At 51.5% G+C, this 19,490-nt stretch overlaps 2 protein-coding genes across 3 annotated transcripts in view; one reads left to right on the top strand and one right to left on the bottom strand.

Annotated features, from left to right (window-relative positions):
• Positions 1-69: 69 nt before the first annotated feature.
• On the bottom strand, positions 70-4,027 carry Aanat (aralkylamine N-acetyltransferase). The gene is made up of 4 exons (XM_075942148.1): positions 3,904-4,027; positions 2,106-2,323; positions 1,742-1,896; positions 70-1,256 (listed from the first exon to the last, which is right to left on the bottom strand). Exons 2-4 carry the CDS (start codon positions 2,266-2,268, stop codon positions 951-953), a joined length of 624 nt encoding a protein of 207 aa, XP_075798263.1. The 5' UTR covers positions 2,269-2,323; positions 3,904-4,027; the 3' UTR covers positions 70-950.
• Positions 4,028-17,426: 13,399 nt separating this feature from the next.
• Positions 17,427-19,490, top strand: part of Ube2o (ubiquitin conjugating enzyme E2 O) — a 42,466-nt gene continuing 40,402 nt past the window's right edge. For both annotated transcript variants that reach the window (XM_075990161.1, XM_075990160.1), the window contains exon 1: positions 17,427-17,908. In XM_075990161.1, the coding sequence (XP_075846276.1) occupies positions 17,498-17,908 (411 nt within the window). In that variant the 5' untranslated portion in view covers positions 17,427-17,497. The remainder of the gene's footprint in view (positions 17,909-19,490) is intronic.

Below are 19,490 nucleotides of genomic sequence, written 5' to 3'. Positions count from 1 at the left end.
AGTAAGACCCTTCCCCAAAAATATTTTTTTAATTTAAGAAATAAAAACTTGGGAATGAAGGCAGCAGTCATGAGGCTGAGGCAGACTGGGGATTTCTCTGGCATTTTAGTTGAGCCAAAAACCAGATTGAGGTTACCACGGAGACACTGAGGACTCTGAGAGATTGGGTTGCACCCTGAGATCTCAACCCCAGCTTCTCTGCCTCTGCTCCAGGGCAGGAACAGGGCTGACCATGTGCAGGAATGGCCTGTTGAGGCAGAGGTGCTCTTAGCCGAAGGCCAGGTGGTATTTGATCCTCCATCAGCTCACTCAGAAGCCCCTGCACACACCCATGAGCCACAGCCATGGCAGACATAGCTGCTTCATCAGCAGGGCTGGGGGGGGGAGAAGCATGATGGGAAAGAAGCCTGAGCAGGGAGAGGGGGCGGCAGGCACACTGGTGCCCAAGCACAGTGGGGTGTGGCCCTGCAGCACCCTGCTACCCCAAGGTTGCCACCATTCACAGGTCCTAGCCCCAGGCCCTTCTTAAATTCTTCTCTTGGCTGTCCCTCATTCCCAGTTAGGAGCCAGGAAGGGGTGTCAGTCTGGGGATAGCAAGGACCCCAAGAATCAGGGTCCTGCACTGGGATGCAGAAACAGGGCAGGTAGAGGAGGAGGCGTGGGGGACAGACCTCCACTACTCTGGCTTCCCATCCTGGTCCTGGCTTCGGCACAGTTCAGAATACAAGAGCTCCTCTGGGGACAGACGGCAGCTTGTGCTGAGGTAAAGCCACCTCCTGTCCTCTTTCCTGACCATTACCGCTCTACTCCAGTTGGCAACGGCTGTCTCCCTTCTTTCTAGCCAGCTCTATCTGGGTGGGTTCTAGGTGGAGGAGGGTGTGGTGCGGGAGTTAGACAGGAGTCCCCAGCCTGCTGCTCCCACCTCTTCATGGCAAAGAGGGCCGCTTGGGTCAGCAGCCGCTGTTTCTGCGCAGAAAGGCGTGGCACCGTAAGGAACACTGCAGCTCCGTGAAGGTGAGAGAGCCCACAGTGACGGCGCACGGGCCCACAACCTGGAAGCCAAATTTCTCATAGAAGGCCACCAGTGGGTGCTCGCACATGAGCACGGCCCTACGGACAGAGGGCTGGCTCCCCAGGTGGTGCAGGTAGCGCCACAGCAGGACGGAGCCCTTGCCCTGCTTCCGGAAGGTACGGTGCACTGCCAGTACGTGCAGGTGCGCTGTGCGGCCTCCAGGCCTGTGTAGTGTCAGCGACTCCTGGGGGTGGGCAAAGGACAGATATCCTGGTTACTTACGCTAATACCTGCTCCTCCAGACCGAATCCTAACCAGAAAGGTGTCCCAGGTACCAGAGTAGCCAGGGCTCCCTTCTTATCTAGACAGGGCCCACCCGACTGGGAGCCACAGTCCCACAGACAAAACTTCAGAGGTCTTTTGAGACTCTAAAGCCACGTTTTTCAGTTTGTGAATTGCAACCCCTCTGGGGGTCTAACGACCCTTTGCCAGTGGTCACCTAAGACCATTGGAAAACAGGCATTTATGTTACAATTTATAGAAGTCGCAACAAAAATCTCACCGCCCTGCCACCCGAGGAACCATACTGAAGGGCCTCAGCGTCTGTTGGGAAGGTTGAGAAGGCTGCTCTAGAGGGTCAGGCAGAGGGCCCTCAGGGGCCTGCTGCTTGGGTTTACTCTGCTCAGAAGGAGGGGACGTCCATCTCTGAGGAGCTCACCCTGCCCTCACCTGAGTAAGTCTCTCCTCGTCCCAGAGTGAGCCGATGATGAAGGCCACAAGGCGACCCTCCTCGAACCAGCCCAAGGACAGCTCTGGACACAGGGTTAGGAAGTGTCGGATCTCATCCAAGTAGAGGGGACAGGTACCAGAGACGGAGATAAAGGCTGTGGCAGAAGGCAAGGATCCTCTATGCCACTTGCCCATTGTGTGGGTACACAAGCACAAGTTCCCTCCCTCCCTCCCTCCCTCCCTCTCTCTCTCTCTCTCTTTCTCTCTGCCCGTGCGCACTTCTCAAATTTAACTCCCAAAGGCAGGCCTCGGGAGAAGACAACAGCCAGCTTAGAGTGCCCCGCCCCCCCGAAGGGCCACTCACCTTCACGTTCAATCTCAAACACGCTGATGGCATCCTCCGGAGTGAGGCAGCGGAACTCACTAGCAGGGAGTGTGTGGCGCCGCTGGCAGCCTAGGAACTCCGAGGTCCCAGGTGGCATGTGCAGGGCCACAGGTTTCAGGGAGTGGGTGCTCAGCATGAGCATCTGGCTGCTGAACCCTCCCCCGGGTTCTCCAGCTTCAGAAGTGGTCCCTTAGCACCTGTCAGAGAGGAGAGGGAGCCTGGCCTTCATCTTGAAGAACACAAGTCAGGCATCTCTGGGGACAGAGCCAGGACAATCCTGGGCAAATTCCAGGAACTTGGAATGTTAGTGTATCTCCTCACTTTCACTCAAGAGCTAGAGGCTGACCTGGAGAGATGGCTCAGCAGTTAAGAGCACTGGCTGCTCTTCCAGAGGACCTGGGTTCAATTCCCAGCACCCATATGGCAGCTCACAACAGTCTGTAACTCCAAGATCTGACACCCTCACACAGACACACATGCAAGCAAAACACCAATGCACATAAAATAAAAATAAACTATTAAAACAACAACGGAGGAGCCAGAGGTCCCTTAGAGCAGTTGTCCAGAGCTCCAGACAGATTCCAATGCCCTCCAGGTAGATGAGCCTTGATAGATGTGGACACCTCGGCACTGTTGCCCAAGGGGACAGCAGAACAAGTTGAACCTCCAACCTCCTCTACTGAATCTTTGGGGTGGGCAGGCACCCAGGCCTCTGATACAGCCAGTCATGTGGCTTGTCTCATCCACATGGAGATTTCTAGTCTTCTGTGCGAGATAGTATGGCCAGATTTTTTATTTAGTTTTTGTCTTTTAACGGAAGTGTGTCTGTGTGTGAATATGGGCACAAGTGTGCATGAGCCCACAGAGCCCGGAGCTGGAGCTACAGGTGCTTGTGAGCTGCCCAGTGTGGATGCTCAACCTGAACTCAAGTCTGCAGGGAGAGAGATAGGAGCTCTTAATCTCCGAGCCATCTTCCCTCCCTCCCCAGACTAGGGGCTTTTTAGGTTGCCTCAGACTTTAGTCCAGAAGAAAAAGCTCTTTACTTAATGGGAGCCTGAGCGCCACATTTTCCTGGATGACGTCAGACTAGGTCATGTTCAGGAGATGGGGGATAAGACAGTTAAAGAGTCTGAGACTGCTGAGTTCCAGGTGGGGAGGGTCAGGTATGGAGGGCACTCAGGGGAACCGTCTGTCAGCTTAGGCTCACAGGACATGCCCAGGGACTATCGTCTTTCCTGTGACCCCTGACAACGCGGTGGTCCTTAGAGGGTGCCTTCCATACCTCTGCCTTCAAAGGGGCTAGGAAGTTAAGGTGCGATCGCTCAGCAGGAAAAGGGACTTGCCACCATGCCTAAGAACCTGAGTTTGCTGCCGGGACTCACATGATAGGAGAGAACCGATTCCCACAAGACTCCTCTGTCTTGAACACATACACACACACAATAAATAAAATGGAATAAAAATGTCCTTTTTTAGATGGGCATTGGGGATAACTCAAACAGGACTTAAGCACAATCCCCAAAACGCAAGAAAAACCCAGGTGCAATGCCCATAGCCCAGTATCTGCAAACCTAGCACTGGGTGAGTCAGGGACGGGCAAACCTGGGGTTCACTAGCTCCCTTAGCCAGCCCAGCCTACTTGGTAGAAAGCGTCAGAACAGTGAGAGATCCCATCCCAAAAGATGAAGTAGACGGTTCCTGAGGAATGACAGCAAACCTCTGGCCCCCGTTACACACGCACATGCATACATACAGAGAGAGAAGGGGGCCCACTTACCAGAACTGTAAGGAGTCCAAGTGTCCCCCACACAGAGGTAGTCACCTTGAGGGCTGTCACCAGTTGCAAGAGCTAGGAGAACCAGAGATTCCTGTCTGCAAGACAGCTGTAGCACGTATCCCCCTGGCAGCGTGTGGTGAGCTTGGAGGTTTCTAATCCCCCTGGCCCTGCCTCCCACGTTACTCCATGTGGTACAATGCCAGCATGATTAGGCAGTCAGGGCTGGCCCCATCCTGCTGAGGACAGGCGTCAGCAATGCCATAGAGGACGCAAAAGGAATTACTAGTAGCTGTATCAGGCCCTGGGAAGAGCACAGGCTAAGCTTGGGGGTGTGACTTTAATCCCTGCCCTCTCCCCAGCTGGCTGGGCACCAGCAATAATGTCTTTCAGAGGTCAGCGTGCCCATACTCGTGAGGGTCCTTCCTGGTCAGGTAGCCTGCTACTGCTTAGACCATGTACCTGGGGAGGCAGTTTCTACAATCCACAGGACATCTTACCAGGGGAGTGAAGCATTAATCTAATGAATCTTATCAATAAAAACCCAGAGTCAGATATCAGGGTAAAAGCTGAAAGATCAGAGAAGCAGCCACCAGAGACTTCTTACCTCTCTGAATTCTCTGACCAAAAAAGGCAAAGATCCTGTCTCCGCCCCCCATCACTTTCTTGCTCCGCCCAGCCTTTTCTGTCTCCTGTCTATTCAGACTTCCAGACCTCCAGACCTCCATGGCTAACTAGTGGCTAGCTCTACCCTCTGATCTCCAGGCAAGCTTTATTTGTCAGAACACAAACAAAATATCACACAACATTTCTCCCTTTTTGTCTAAATAAAAAGTGAAGGTTGTAACTAACATAGAAAAACTATATGCAATAAGTACAATAACTATATATAATATATACAGTCAAGGATTATGTTAACAATGTCCAGTCCATTTGTATTTGACAAATGCAGAGAAAATACTCCATTATCTTTTATATCCCTGTGAGTCTGGAGTATTGTATCTAATCCACTTTCTATCCTAACTTGTATTACCAACCCAAAACCATCCTTTTTTGTCTCTCAACCTTATATACTTTACCTTTCTTTTGTGAGTTTCTTTTCTGAATTTGTTAACAAGGAAAACTATAAATATCTAGTCTTAAACTCCATCAGAGGCCCAAGAAGGAAATATTACCTGAGTAAAGAGGAAGTACAAGCAAGCAACTTCCAAAAAATGTGGGAAAGGACAGAAACAGCTGGCTGCCTGGACAGTCACCCAAGGTTATTCTGTAACACTGGGGCATCCATTTTCAGCCTATAGGCCAAGAATATCTGACAGACTTTTCTGTGAAGCAGGATATTCTGAAGGGCTGTTCTACCTTGCCTTGGCAAAGTTTGACAGTTACTTTCTTTTGTGTCCTGCTTGTCCAATTTGGACAGCGTTCTGACAGCAGTAAAGGAGCCCGGGTGCCTGTGGAGTTTGCTGCAGAGAGACTGTAACAAAAAAATCCCAGACTCGCTCAGAGGGCTGGCGGGGGGAGAGAAACCTAGCAGGCTGGGCGAGGACTCCGGTGGGAGCCCCCACATACAGCTCAGGCGTGTCACAGGCAAGCAGCTTTTTCATGAATTCGTGCCCCAAAAGTTGGACACCAGATGAAGCGTTAATCTAATTAATCTTATCAATAAAAACGCAGAGTCAGATATGAGGTAAAAGCTGAAAGATCAGAGAAGCAGAGCAGCAGCCACCAGAGATTCTTACCTCTCTGAATTCTCTGACCAAGAAAGGTCAAGATCCTGTCTCCACCCCTTCATTATCGGTTCTTCTCTCTGCCCAGCCTTATCACTTCCTGTCTCCTGTCCGTACAGACCTCCGTGGCTAACTAGTGGCTAGCTCCACCCTCTGATCTCCAGGCAAGCTTTGTCAGAACACAAATAACTGTCCCCATTTTACAGAGGAGGAAACTGAGGCTCTGTTCAATAATTTCATGGACCCAGTCAGGTGCCAAAGGAGTCGGAAAGTCCCCAGAAACAGTATTCATGGTCTTCAGAGTAGAAACGCTATGGGTCTATATAAAATGTCACTCTGAGCCTCCACCATGCAGCACCCTGGAGGACAGCAACAGAAGGGTGACAGAAGCCAGAGAAACACACGGTGGTTTCCAGGTGGTGATCCAGGTGTTGGGAACGGGCTGGTGGCAGCCCAGGGACTGCCCTTAGGAATACTGGAGAGGTAACTGTCCCATTGAACAATGCTGATTCACACAACTCTCCATATATGTGCTACATTTAACGTTTCCTTAAACTCCAAATATCTCCGGACACCATTCGTCTCAGCTCCAGTCACCCACCTCGAGGACCTTCGGTGCCCGCGATCTCACTGTCCCTGGCGCAGGCAGCCCTCCTCCCCTTCCTTCCCACTCACACCGCACTCTGCCTCCCTTAGCTCAGCTCTGCCCAGCACCTGCTCTGTCCTCTGACCAGGTGCTGCCTGTTGGTACCAGGCCCCTCCTCTGCTCAAGGTGTGGAGCCAGGAGGTGCATTTCCTGGAGCTACCATCAGAGGGTGCACTTAATCCATGATCCTTGAAGCTCCAACCTTGATCCTTGGGGAGACCAGGGCCAGTACAGACACCGCCACCACCACACACACACACACACACACACACACACACACTTTGCGATCTGTGGGATCCTCTTTCCTGAGACCCCTCTCTGCTATTTGTTGCCCTAGGGGCTCCTGTCATTGCCTCAACTGCTTGTTCCCAGGCTACTTCCACTTTTCCCCTGTAGGAGACCCTCAGCAGACTTTCCATGGTTGATCAGAAAGACCTCCTTAGGGTTAGCCCTTGGGCCTGATGGGGAACACAGTCAGCGCCCCAGCTAAGTGCCCATACTGCCAACACAGTTCCCTGTGAGTCCACGTCCTTCCTCATTGGCCATCCTCATGGCTAGGCACCATCTGGAAAACACCTCTCCACATGGTGACCCTCTGAGACCAGGGAAGGGCAATGTATTAGACATGGCTAAACTAGGGAATCCCATGCTGCACCAGCCAAGAGAGGGATGTGAAAGGGGAGGGAAGGTGGCGACTTGGTTCTCTGCTGGCCAATAGGAAGACAGCATGCGCTGAGCTGGGGATGTGGCTCAGCTGGTAGAATGCCTACCTAGCCTAGCCTATCGCTGTATATACCCGGTGTGGTGGTATAGGCCTGTGATCCCAGCGTGTGGGACCGGGAGGCAGGATCAGGAGTTCGAGGTCATCCCCAGCTACACAGTGAGTTTAAGGTTAATCTTAGTTACAACAGAGCCAGTTCTAACCACTGATCCATCTCTAGCCCCCTAGTTATTTTTATTTTATGTGTATGGGTGTTTTGCCTGCATGTATGGTCTGTGTGCCACATGCATGTCTGGTGCCCACAGAGGCCAGAGGAGGGTAATAGATTCCCTTGAACCGGAGTTATAGATGGGTGTGAAATACAAGTGCACGCAGGAAATTGAACCCAGTTTTTCTGGAAGAGAAGTCAATGCTGTTAAAGGCTGAGCCATCTCTCCAGCATCGCCAAGCCCCCGGATCCCAGGTGATTCCAATCTGCAGGCAAGAATGAGGACCACTGGTTGGAGTGGGGGTGTTTGCTTGGAGCCAACACAACTTATACACCAAGTCGGTGTAGATGACAAGAATGTATTTTAATCAAGCCAGGCGGTAATGGCGCACACCTTTTATCCCAGCACTCTGGAGGCAAAGGCAGGCAGATCTCTGTGAGTTCGAGGCCAGCCTGGTCTATAGAACCAGTTCCAGGACAGCCAGAGCTGTTACCCAGAGAAACCTTGTCCCCAAAACCCAAACAAACAAACAAAAGCTGAGGTCAGGTTAATTTAATCATGGTCTCTGGAGAACAAGAGTCCCTGAGGTGGGAGGGGGCTTGGGCATCTGAAGGGCCTTGGTGAGGTCCACATGGCTGAAGCTAGAAAGGGAAACCCACCCTCTCGATATTGAGGGCTTTGATGTATCCGTTCAGGGCATCCTATCTTTGATCATTGTTCCTATCAATCTGGGATGCTTTACCCTCTCCCACTTTCCTTCTCTCTCTCTCTCCCGCCTCCCGGTCTTGTGCACTGGGATCACAGGCCTGTGCCACCACACCAGGTATATACAGCGATAGGCTAGGCTAGGTAGGCATTCTACCAGCTGAGCCACATCCCCAGCTCAGCAGCATGCTGTCTTCCTATTGGCCAGCAGAGAACCAAGCCGTCACCTTCCTCCCCTTTCACGTCCCTCTCTTGGCTGGTGCAGCATGGGATTCCCTGGTTTAGCCATGTGTAATACATTGTCCTTCCCTGGTCTCAGAGGGTCACCATGTGGAGAGGTGTTTTCCAGATGGTGCCTAGCCATAAGGATGGCCAATGAGGAAGGACGTGGACTCACAGGGAACTGTGGGCATCCACCGGTGGTTGCGATTGGACGCCAGGGGGTGCAATGGAGCCAGCAACTAAGAAGGGCACAAGCCTTGGGAAACCCTGACTGTTTTTTCTTCCTCATGGAGAGTCAGTGCCTCAGCCCCCACTGGCCAGAAGGCCTGCTAAGAGTCGAGGAGGGGGAAATGAGGACCCCCAAAGAGAATCCCTGGAGAGAAACAGATGGCACAGAAACGAAGCCCTCTCACAGCAAGCACCCTGTCCCCTGATTTCCCCTGGGGTACCATCCCTCCCTGGAAATGGCATTTGCTTCTGTCCGCTCTGCCTGCCTGTGGCTGATTAGAACAGAGTATGCCGACCATCGGCCCAGGCTCAGGGGATGGAGGGAAAAACACCGTCCATGTAAGAGGGTTCAATATGCACGCGATCCCCGAGGTCTTTGTTCTTGGTGCCTCCTCCATCCTCCAGCTGCAACCTGTGATCAGGTGACTTGGATGTGTCTGGAGTGGGTCCCTCAGGGGTACATGTGATGAGAGGTTGCTCTTCAGTGTGTCAGTGTTGCGAGGAGGGGTGTGGACCCTTTAAGGGGTGGGTCCCTGCGGGAAGTAATTGAGCATCCTGCTTTCAAAAAGCACTGACGTAATTCTCAGAGGACCCCGGTTATTTCTGTCAAGAGGGTTGTTGCCTGGTACTCTCTCTCTGACTTGCTATCTTGACATACGATATCTCTTCACACACATGCTCCCACTATAATGTGACGTCATGTCGTCACGGGGCCTTTCCACAAACTGAGTGCACGGGGCTCTGAAGAGTTCTGGGACGTCCATCCTCCAAAACTGTACTGTTGGGGGAAGAGCCATTAGAGGAAGAACGGTGAGGTCATAGGCTGGGGACAATCAGGACATGTTCCAGAATCCAAAGGAGACGACAGACAGCACCATCAAATACCAACAAGAATGAGGAACAGACCTCAGAGTCTGCTAACAAGGGCGCTCCTGAGGTCCCCGCCCCACCGCCCCACGTGTGTGTGTGTGTGTGTGTGTGTGTGTGTGAAGCAGAGTCTCAGACCGGCCTAGAGTCTAGTCTCACACTGTAGCCCAGGCTAGGTTCAAATTTACTGTGGCCATCCTGCTTCAGCCTCCTGGGTGCTGGGCTTACAGGATAAGAACCACAGTAAACTAAGCTCTGATGACTGGGGGAGGGGAGGATGACGGGACTCCCTGGTTAAAAGTGCTTGCTACACGAGCCCGGACTCTCAAGTTCATCCCCTGAACTCAGGTGAACATTGGCGGTCTACCCGTAATTCTGACCGTAGAAGGCAGAGACCAGGGATCTCTGGAGCAAGCTGTCTAACAAAACGAGCTGAACCAGCAAGCTCTGGGTTTGATTGAGGAGACTGGTTCAATGAATCATGTAGGCGAGTGATAGAGAATGCGTCTTTGCATCAACCTTGGGCGCATGCGCAGACACACATGCAAACACAATTGCACTCTCTCTGAAAACTAAGAGTCCTTTCTGGAGGGCGGGATAGTGCCAGGTACAGAGGAGTAGCAGGCAGAGGTGGTGGGGGTGGCCGTTGGCTGAAGGCATTCTGACTGACTAAGGCCTGCAACCATTGGAGAGCCCAGTGCTGCAACAGCGGGGAGTATCTGCCTAGGCCTGCGGCAGGACGCAGGTCTCTGGGCCAAGGAAGCGGCCAATTGTTCTCGCTTGAAGTCGGCCTTGAAGATCATTTTGAGTTATTTTCTTCACCTTTGTGCCGCCCGCTGCTTCCTAGAGGAATGGAAGAGTCCTGAGCAGGGAAGCAGGGGCTGCTCGGGTAGCCAGCACTCTCCTGGGAGCGCCCCCTGTTGAACATCAGAGGAAGTGCATCTGGGCAGTGAAGACTTGCGGGGTCTCCTGGGGGAGGAGACACGACTGGGGAGGACTGACGACAGGACACGCAGGACTCTGGGGCTAGAAGCGCCGGCAACTCAAAGCCAGGCCACCCTGGGTGAAGTGGATTTCTTCAGTCAAGGGAACAGCTGGGAGCTGGGAGCAGGCGGTCAGATGGGTAGGGAACGTACTCCAGTACCCACACACCGTCCTTACCCAGCACAGCATCCTTCGGGCTCCGTCTCCTGGTCTGTAGACATGGAGCTCCCAGAGTTGTCCCTTTCTTGCCTTGGAATTTTTTGTTTGTTTGTTTGTTTTTCGACACAAAGTTTCTCCGTAGCTTTGGTGGCTCACGCCTTTAATCCCAGCACTGAAGAGGCAGAGGCAGGCGGATCTCTGTGAGTCCGAGGCCAGCCTGATCTACAAGAGCTAGTTCCGGGACAGGAACCAAAAGCTACGGAGAAACCCTGTCTCAAAAATCAAAAATAAGCCGGGCGATGGTGGCGCACGCCTTTAATCCCAGCACTCGGGAGGCAGAGGCAGGTGGATCTCTGTGAGTTCGAGACCAGCCTGGTCTACAGAGCTAGTTCCAGGACAGGCACCAAAGCCACAAAGAAACCCTGTCTCGAAAAACCAAAAAAAAAAAAAAAATCAAAAATAAATAAATAAATAAAAATTAAAGGGAGAGCGATGGGGCAGAATCTAGGTGCTGGGGGAGGGGAGCACACATTTGCTCAGGCAAGGAGTGGGGCTGGGGCTGTTGGTGGAAGGCTGTTAGTTTGTTCCCAGCTGCTGAGCCCTGAAATAATCATACAGAAACTATATTATTTGCAATATATACTGTTTGGCCAATAGCTTAAGTGTGTTTCTAGCTAATCACTAGGATTGTGGCCTACCGGAGAGGTTCCACCAGGCAGCTGGCATCTTTCCCCTCTGGCAGCTCCATGGCATCTCTCTGATTCCACCTACTCTCTGTATACACCTTTTCCAGCCTGACTATATTCTGCTAAGCCATTGGCCGAAAGCAGCTTCTTTATTCATTAATCAATAAAAGCAGCACATATACAGAGGGAATCCCACATCAGGGGGCAGACTGTTGTAAATCCAAAAGGCTCCAGAAGCTGGGTATAGTGACATAAACCTTTAATTCCAGCACTCAGAAGACAGAGGGAGGCCTCTGGGAGTTCAAGGTCAGCCTGGGAGTGCTTGCGCAGCCAGGGCTACATAGTGAGACCCTGTCTTGAAAACAAAATAAAACAACAAAAGGGGTCAAGAAGTTGGCACTTAAAGATTTTGTGGCCATGCAAGGGTGTACATGTGCGTAGCATTGAAGCTGATGCCAGGAATCATTCCCCGCTTTTTTTATCCAAGCCAAGTGTTTTTGTTTTTTGTCATTGTTGGTTTTTTTTGTTTTGTTTTTGTTTTTCAAGGCAGGGTTTCTCTGTAGTTTTGGAGCCTGTCCTGGAACTTGCTCTGTAGACCAGGCTGGCCTCGAACCCACAGAGACTCACCTTTCTCTGACTCCTGAGTGCTGGGATTAAAGGCGTGCACTACAACCACCTGGCTAAACAGGTTTTCTTGTTTACTGATTCTAGCTAGTTATTCATACCCGCCAGTTTGCCCAGGTGGCCTTTGTATTTGTCTCCAACTAGCGGTAACAGGCTGCCACCAAGCCTGCCTAGGTTGGAAGTACTTCAGGATTTTCTTGAGTGCAGCAAGCCATATATCCCTGCATGACATGGAGTTCCACTTTTCCTAGCCAGGATCCTCCAGTTGGCAAGTAAAACTTTATAAAGACAGGACCTCTCTATATAGTCCTGTCCTGAGACTCACTCTGTAGACCAGCTAGCCTTAAACTCACAGAGATCCTCCTGCCTCTGCCTTTCTAGTGCAAGGATAAAAGGCACACCTGACAATTAAGCTAGATCCTGATCTTCAGTTCAATCTGCCCCCATCTTCAGATCAATTTCTTTAAGGAGACTCTCTTACTTTTCTAGTTTGCTTCCTTTTTTTTTAATGATTTGTGGGGTTTTTTGTTTGTTTGTTTTTTGAGACAGGGATTCTCTGTAGCTTTGGAGCCTGTCCTGGCACTCTCTCTCTGTAGGCCAGGCTGGCCTTGAACTCACAGAGATCCGCCCGTCTCTGCCTCCCGAGTGCTGGGATTAAAAGAGTGCGCCACCACCGCCCAGCTATTTATTTTTACATACATTGGTAATTTTTCTGCTTGCATGCATGACTATACTAGGGTGTAGGATCCCCTAAAACTGGAGTTGACAGTTATGAGCTGCTACGTGGGTGCTGGGAATTGAACTCAGGACCTGTGGAAGAGCAGCCAGTGCTCTTAACCACTGAGCCATTTCTCCAGCTCCTCTGCTTTGCTTTCAATTATCAATTAACTCAGCACTCACAGCCTTTCTGTCTCTGATGCTTCCACTGTCTCCAACAGCAGCTGTCCCTTCTGCAGTACAGGTTACTGTGTCCCCCTTACCCTTCCAATACCTGAGATATTCAGTACTCATTGCTGCATTTCCCTCCATTGGTATTCCATCCCCCCCTTCCACCCCTTTTTTATTTATTTATTTTTTATTTTTTGTTTTTTTCGGGACAGGGTTTCTCTGTAGCTTTGGAGCCTGTCCTGGAACTCCCTTTGTAGACCAGGCTGGCCTCGAACTCACAGAGATCCACCTGCCTCTGCCTCCCGAGTGCTGGGATTAAAGGATTGCGCCACCACCGCCCGGCTGCCACCCCTTTTTTAAAAGATGTATTTTCATTTTATATGTATAGATGTTTTGCCTGAATCTGTGTAGCAGATGGGTGCAGTGCCTGCAGAGGCCAGAAGAGGGCATCAGACCCTGGCGCTAGAGTTACCAAAGGCAGTGAGCCACAGCATAGCTGCAGTTCAGGGTCACACCCCAAGGCTTGGGAGCATCTGGGGTCTGGTGAAATCCCTGAAAGACACCAAAAGGTGGGAAGGAACTTTTAGAGGCTCAGTCTCCACAGTGGCTCCGATAGAGCTCAAACTGGGGAGGAAGGGGGGAGATGAGAGGTTTGGAGCATCAGCAGCCTGAAGACCTCTGCCCATTCCTGGCTTCAATGTGTGAATTGCATGTGGGGCATAGGAAACTCACCAAAGCTGGAGGTTCTGAAATGTCAGGTCTTTTTGTATCTACCCATGTGACACATTACAAACTCCAAGGCTCTGGCCAGGTGCTACACTGGGCACCAGGATTAAACACACAGCGAGGACACGAGACACACAGTTCAGTTTATCTAGGGGTGGTGAGATGGGCATTTAACATCAGCTGTTCTCACCTCCACCTTGGCAGGTTCTGAATGATCTTTGCAAAGCACTGGGTGTAGAACTGGGCATGAAGTCACACCTCAGTGAGTGGAGCTATTATTAGCCATGATTACCAGAAGCTGTGGAAGAAATGGGCCATTTCTTCCTGTTCTACTCAATGATTAGGAAGGGAAGAAGCTGGGCGGTGGTGGCGCAAACCTTTAACCCCAGCACTCAGGAGGCAGAGGCAGGCGGATCTCTGTGAGTTTGAGGCCAGCCTGCTCTATAAGCCAGGACAGGCTCCAAAACTAGAGAAACCCTGTCTCGAAAAACAAAGAAACAAACAGGGTTCTTTATGTAACAGCCCTGGCTTTCCTGGAACTCACTAGCAGGCTGGTCTTGAACTCACAAAGATCCATCTGCCTCTGCCTCCCTAGCCTAGCAAAATCTTTACAAAAAAAAGTTATTTTTGTTTTGTTTTTTGAGACAGGGTTTCTTTCTTTTTTTTTTTTAAATTTACTCATTATGTATACAACATTTTGCCTCCATGTATGCCTGCAGGCCAGAAGAGGGCACCAGATCTCATTACAGATGGTTGTGAGCCACTATGTGGTTGCTGGGAATTGAACTCAGGACCTCTGGAAGAGCAGCCACTGCTCTTAACCACTGAGCCATCTCTCCAGCCCGAGACAGGGTTTCTCTGTGTAGCCCTGCTGTCCTGGAACTATCTCCATAGACCAGGCTGACCTCGAACTCACAGAAATCTGCCTGCCTCTGCCTCCCAAGTGCTGGAATTAAAGGTTTGCACCACCACCGCCCAGCATAAATTTATTTATTTTCTTTCTTTCTTTTTTTTTTTTGAGATAGGATCTGGAATTTGATTTGTAGACCAGGCTGCCTTCAAACTCACAGAGATCTGCCTTGGTTCAGCCTCCTGAGGACTAAGATTAAAGGTGTTTTCCAAGCCGGGCGATGATGGCGCACGCCTTTAATCCCAGCACTTGGGAGGCAGAGACAGGTGGATCTCAGTGAGTTCGAGACCAGCCTGGTCTACAGAGCTAGTTCCAGGACAGGCTCCAAAGCCACAGAGAAACCCTGTCTCGAAAAACCAAAAAAAAAAAAAAAAAAAGGGTGTTTTCCACCATGCCATGTGTAAATTTTAATTATATTTTATGTGTATGGGTGTTTTGCCTGTGAGAATGGCTGTGTACTACATGTATGCAGTGCTGGAGGAGGCCAGAAGACAGCATCAGGTCCCTGGAACTAGAGTTGTGAGCCTCCACTTGGGTGCTGGAAATTGAGCCTGGGTCCTCTGAAGAGACACCAGTGCTCATAACTGCTGAGCCACCTCTCCAGCCCCAGTGCACGTCCATCCTTCCCCAGTGTCATATCCCCAGTAAGTGGAAGACTACCCAAAGTTCAGTCTTCTGCCCTTTTTCCCTTTTGAAGAGCCTACATACTGAAATCACAAACCGCCTGACCAATTGTCATTGACTGTCTTGAAGGGAAATGTGTGATAAACACTTTTTATTGAGAAAGGTTGGGGTAGATCTCGAGTAGTCTTGATTTCTTTTAAACAGTCCATTAGAAATCCTCCTGAGCATGTGTCTAAATCTTTAGGGCCTTACTAAGGTGGCACACCAAATTAGTAGAATTACTATTTATATTCTACAGTGGTAATAAGGAGTCAGCCACAGGGTGGCTGCATAACAGCTCTGCCAGTCTGTAGTGTAGTCTAAGCAGGGGTTGGAGTATTACAGTAATGACTAAATGTTATTGAGAGAGCTGTGCGCCAGGCACTGTTCTACATTGTGTAATGGCAGCCCCACAGTGATGCAGGCAGTGCTAGCATCAACCCTATTTTACACACAAGAAGACTGAGGAGAAGCAAACCTGAACTGGTTCACTCCTTCAAGTTCTCCTCTGACTTCTACAGGAGGCTGGGGCATGCCTAGACCCACTCTTAAACAAATCACACAACACACACACACACATGAACAGATATAATAAAAAATTTAAAAAGGCTGGCAAGAAGGCTCAGAGGGTAAAGGCATTTGCTATCAAGCCTGACGACCTGAGTTCAAACCCCAGGACCCATGTGATGGAAGGAGAGGACAGTTCCTGCAAGTTGTTGTTCGACTTCCAGCGTATACCACGGCTCCTTCTCCCTAAAATAACAGCTTCAGAAGGAAGAAAGAAACTTAGTTGCTTGGGTTTTTGTTTTTGTTTTGATTGCTTTGCTTTGTTTTGTTTTGTTTTTCGAGACAGGGTTTCTCTGTAGCTTTGGTGCCTTCCTGGAACTCGCTCTATAGACCAGGCTAGCCTCGAACCCACAGAGATCCGCCTGCTTCTGCCTCCCAAGTGCTGGGATGAAAGGTGTGCGCCACCACTGCCCGGCTCAATTGCTCATTTTTTATAGATCAGCCATAGACAGCCAAGATTTAGAATCACAGTTCCTTCTTTTTGTTTTGTTTTGTTTTTTGTTTTTTTTTTGTGGCTGCTTTGTTTTTTCAAGATGGGGTCTTACTACGTAGCTCTCTGGCTGTCCTAGAACACACTGTGTAGACCAGGCTGGCCTAGAACTCAGAAATCCGCCTGGTTATTACTTTTAATCACTCCCGGTTCCCCTCTTGCTGTGTGCACTGAATTCCCTCACTGTACTCTCCGTCCACTAAGAGGGGTTTAAATACAAAACACTGGTACTTTGGAACTCACGGAGAACCGCCTGTCTCTGCCTCCCCAGTGCTGGGATTAAAGGCGTGCACCACCACTGCCCAGCTGCTAATTTTCCTTATCCATCTCTGGGCTCCTGTCACAACCTTTAGACCCTAAGGGGTCATGACCTTCCAAGCTCTGCTAGGGACTCTACATACTCTATACCTATCTATTACAGCCTTGCTTACAAGCTACCTTGGAGTTGCTTCAGATATGTAATGAGTATTTGTTTTATGTGTCCAACTAGACTGTTCTCTAAGCACATGTTAAAGGTATGCACCGCCACACATAGCTGACAACTTTTTACAAAAATTATTAATTATATGTGTGTGTATGACAGGTATGGGCACAAGTGTGCCACGGCGACATGTGGGCACCTAGAGGACAAAGATAATGTCACTCTGCAGGGCTACGGCTAGGCTGGAACGCCAAGGGAGCTTAGAACGTGTTGACTCACTAGAGTGGTAGCACACACCTTTAATCCCAGTGCTCATCTGGGAGGCAGAGCCAGGCAGATCTCTGCGTTTGAGCCCAGTCCGATTTACATAGTGAATTCCAGGCTAGCCAGGGTTGCTTGGTAAGACCCTGTCTCAATAAATAAATTATTATAGGAAAAAAAAGTTGGGGGATTGATGAGATGGTTCAGTAGGCAAAGCATTTGCCACACAAGCCTAATGGCCTGAGTTCAATCCCCAGAACCCCACATAAAGGTGAAAAGAGGGAACCAACTGCACTAAGTTGGACTCTGGCCTCTGTTTTGTCACTTGTGCAACGCCCATCATATGCACACATATTATAATAATCAATAATTTTAAATTTTAATTTAATTTTTTTTGTGTGACAGGGTTTCTCTGTGTACCCCTGACTGTCCTGTCCTGGAAATCACTCTGTAGACCAGGCTGGCCTCGAACTCAGGAGCTCCGTCTACCTCTGCTTCCAAGTGCTGGGATTAAAGGCGTGTGCATCCACCCAGCGGCTTAATTTTTTCAAAAAAGTTGCTGTCAGCCAGGTGTGCAGTCTCCGCCCCTCTCCTCCTCTGCGACCACTGCCCTTCCTTCCACCCCAGATCCAGCCTCTTCATTGCCGGCTGCCCTGCCACGCCTCGCGGCAGTCCTTCCGCCCCCCCCACCCAAGCATCTTCAGCGTCCCCTAGCGACCGGGAGGCGGCTCCTAGCAACAGCATCCCAGCGCCCTAACGACGGCGGCACGCAGGGCCACGTCAGCGCGCTTGGCCCCGCCCCCGCGCCTCCGGCCCCGCCTCCCCGCGCTTAGGCTGCTGCCGCCGCCGCTGCCGCCACCGCCGCCGCCGCCCGAGACTCGCGCAGAGCAGTTATGGCGGATCCCGCAGCGTCTGCGCCCGCGCCCGCGCCCGCCCAGGCCCCGGCAGCCGCCGCCCCGACCCCGGCCGCAGCCCCCGCCGCCGCCCCGTCGCCCGCGCCCGCCACGGACTCGGCCTCAGGGCCGTCCTCCGAATCCGGCCCCGAAGCGGGCTCGCAGCGCCTGCTGTTCTCTCACGACCTGGTGTCGGGCCGTTACCGCGGCTCGGTGCACTTCGGGCTGGTGCGCCTTATCCACGGCGAGGACTCGGACTCGGAGGGCGAGGAGGACGGCCGCGGCAGCTCGGGCTGCTCCGAGGCCGGGGGCGCGGGCCACGAGGAGGGCCGGGCCAGCCCGCTGCGGCGCGGCTACGTGCGCGTCCAGTGGTACCCGGAGGGCGTCAAGCAGCACGTAAAGGAGACCAAGGTGAGGCGGGCCGGGGCGGCCGGGAGGGCAGGTGGGGGAGCGCCGTCTCAGCACTCGGTGCACCGTCATCGCACCGGCCTGGGCGCGCACGCCGGCAGGGTTCCCGGCTCGGGGCGCGGGGAGGGGCCTGGCGAGCGATGCTCGGCTGTGGTGTGGGCCTCGGGGTGATGGACGTACACGGATGCCGGTGGGGACCGCCTCAGGCTCCGAGACGCTCTCGGCATTGCACTAGTGCGGCGTTTTGCTGACACCCTCCCTCTTCCCCCACCAAAACCCCCCTCAGCTTCATGCTGCATTGTGCTTCCAGAAGGGAAGGCCGTGCCGGGGAAGGTTTGGCTGTGGGCATTCCAAAACAAAGATCGAGGTGAAAACCCAAGAAGTTGAGCAGATGCTGCCGGAATGCATGGTGGGGAAGCGGCCGGTGTCTTTTTTTTTTTTTTTTTAACCCCGCTACCTCCTTTGAATCGCTGCTAAGAACTTTGAGGGAAGCGATGAACAGTCCAGAGCCATGATATTCACAGTGCTGGGGGAGATGGTGGCAGCTGCAACTTGGTGTCTTTGGACTCCTTGGGGTTGGGTGTCCTTCCTATGCAGCCGTGGGTAGAGGAGAGGAACCACCCTGGAGCTGGTAGGCACATATCACACTCTTCCACAGTGTGGCAAACGGGAGAGGTCTGTCATCATTAAACCTTAAACCAAGGTTGGCCGGAGGGGAGGCCTGTTTTCCTGAGAGTAATTTTCTTCAGGGAGTCTCTCTCAAACACTTATCCCTCAGCTCTCCCTGCCACATGAGGACACCTTTCTAAGCATGAATCAGGCTTGCCTCATTTTAGGTCCCCCGGAAGGTGAGAAGTCTGATTTTGGGGGGTGCTGTTAAATCACTCATTAATTTTTGCAGTGCTAAGGAGTGGACCCAGAAACTTGACCCGTGCTTTTCTGCAGAGCTACACCCTCGACCCATTTTACTTTATTTTGAGAGTAAATAATGCCAAGTTGCCCAGGCTGGCCTGGAAAATTGTGGTTTTCCCACCTCAACCTGTCCAGTATGGAGGATTAAAGAAGCCACACCACCAAACCCATCATGGGAGGCTCTTTGGAAGTTCTAGGGCCAGGCGGTGGTGGCATGCCCTTAATCCCAGCATTTGGGAGGCCGAGGCAGGTGGATCTCTGAGTTCAACGCCACCCTGGTCTACAAGAGCTAGTTCCAGGACAGGCTCCAAAGCTACAAAAAAAGTAGTTAATCTAGGGATGGGTGTGGTGGCAGACACCTTTAATCCCCAGCATTCAGGAGGCCAAGGCAGAAGGATCTCTTGAGTTTGAGGCCAGCTTTAGACCGCCAGAGCTACATAATGAGACCCTGTCTCAAAAAACAAAAAGTAAAAAGAAAAATCTGGGATTTTCCTACTTGGAGAAAAAGGCAACAGAAGAGTATGATTCCATGCCAGGCTAAGAAGGGAGACACTGCGGAGACGTAGGACGGCAGGAGACCAGCGAGGACAAAGTCTGACTCCTGAGTTCTAGTTCTTGTACGGGAGTGATCGCTGATGCCAGCATCTCTTTTTCTTTAATGATTGTGCATCCC

Source organism: Microtus pennsylvanicus, chromosome 11 (assembly GCF_037038515.1).
Source record: "Microtus pennsylvanicus isolate mMicPen1 chromosome 11, mMicPen1.hap1, whole genome shotgun sequence".
Classification (NCBI taxonomy): domain Eukaryota; kingdom Metazoa; phylum Chordata; class Mammalia; order Rodentia; family Cricetidae; genus Microtus; species Microtus pennsylvanicus.
Note: the sequence above shows the minus strand (reverse complement) of the source record. Positions and strands in the feature narration are given on the sequence as shown.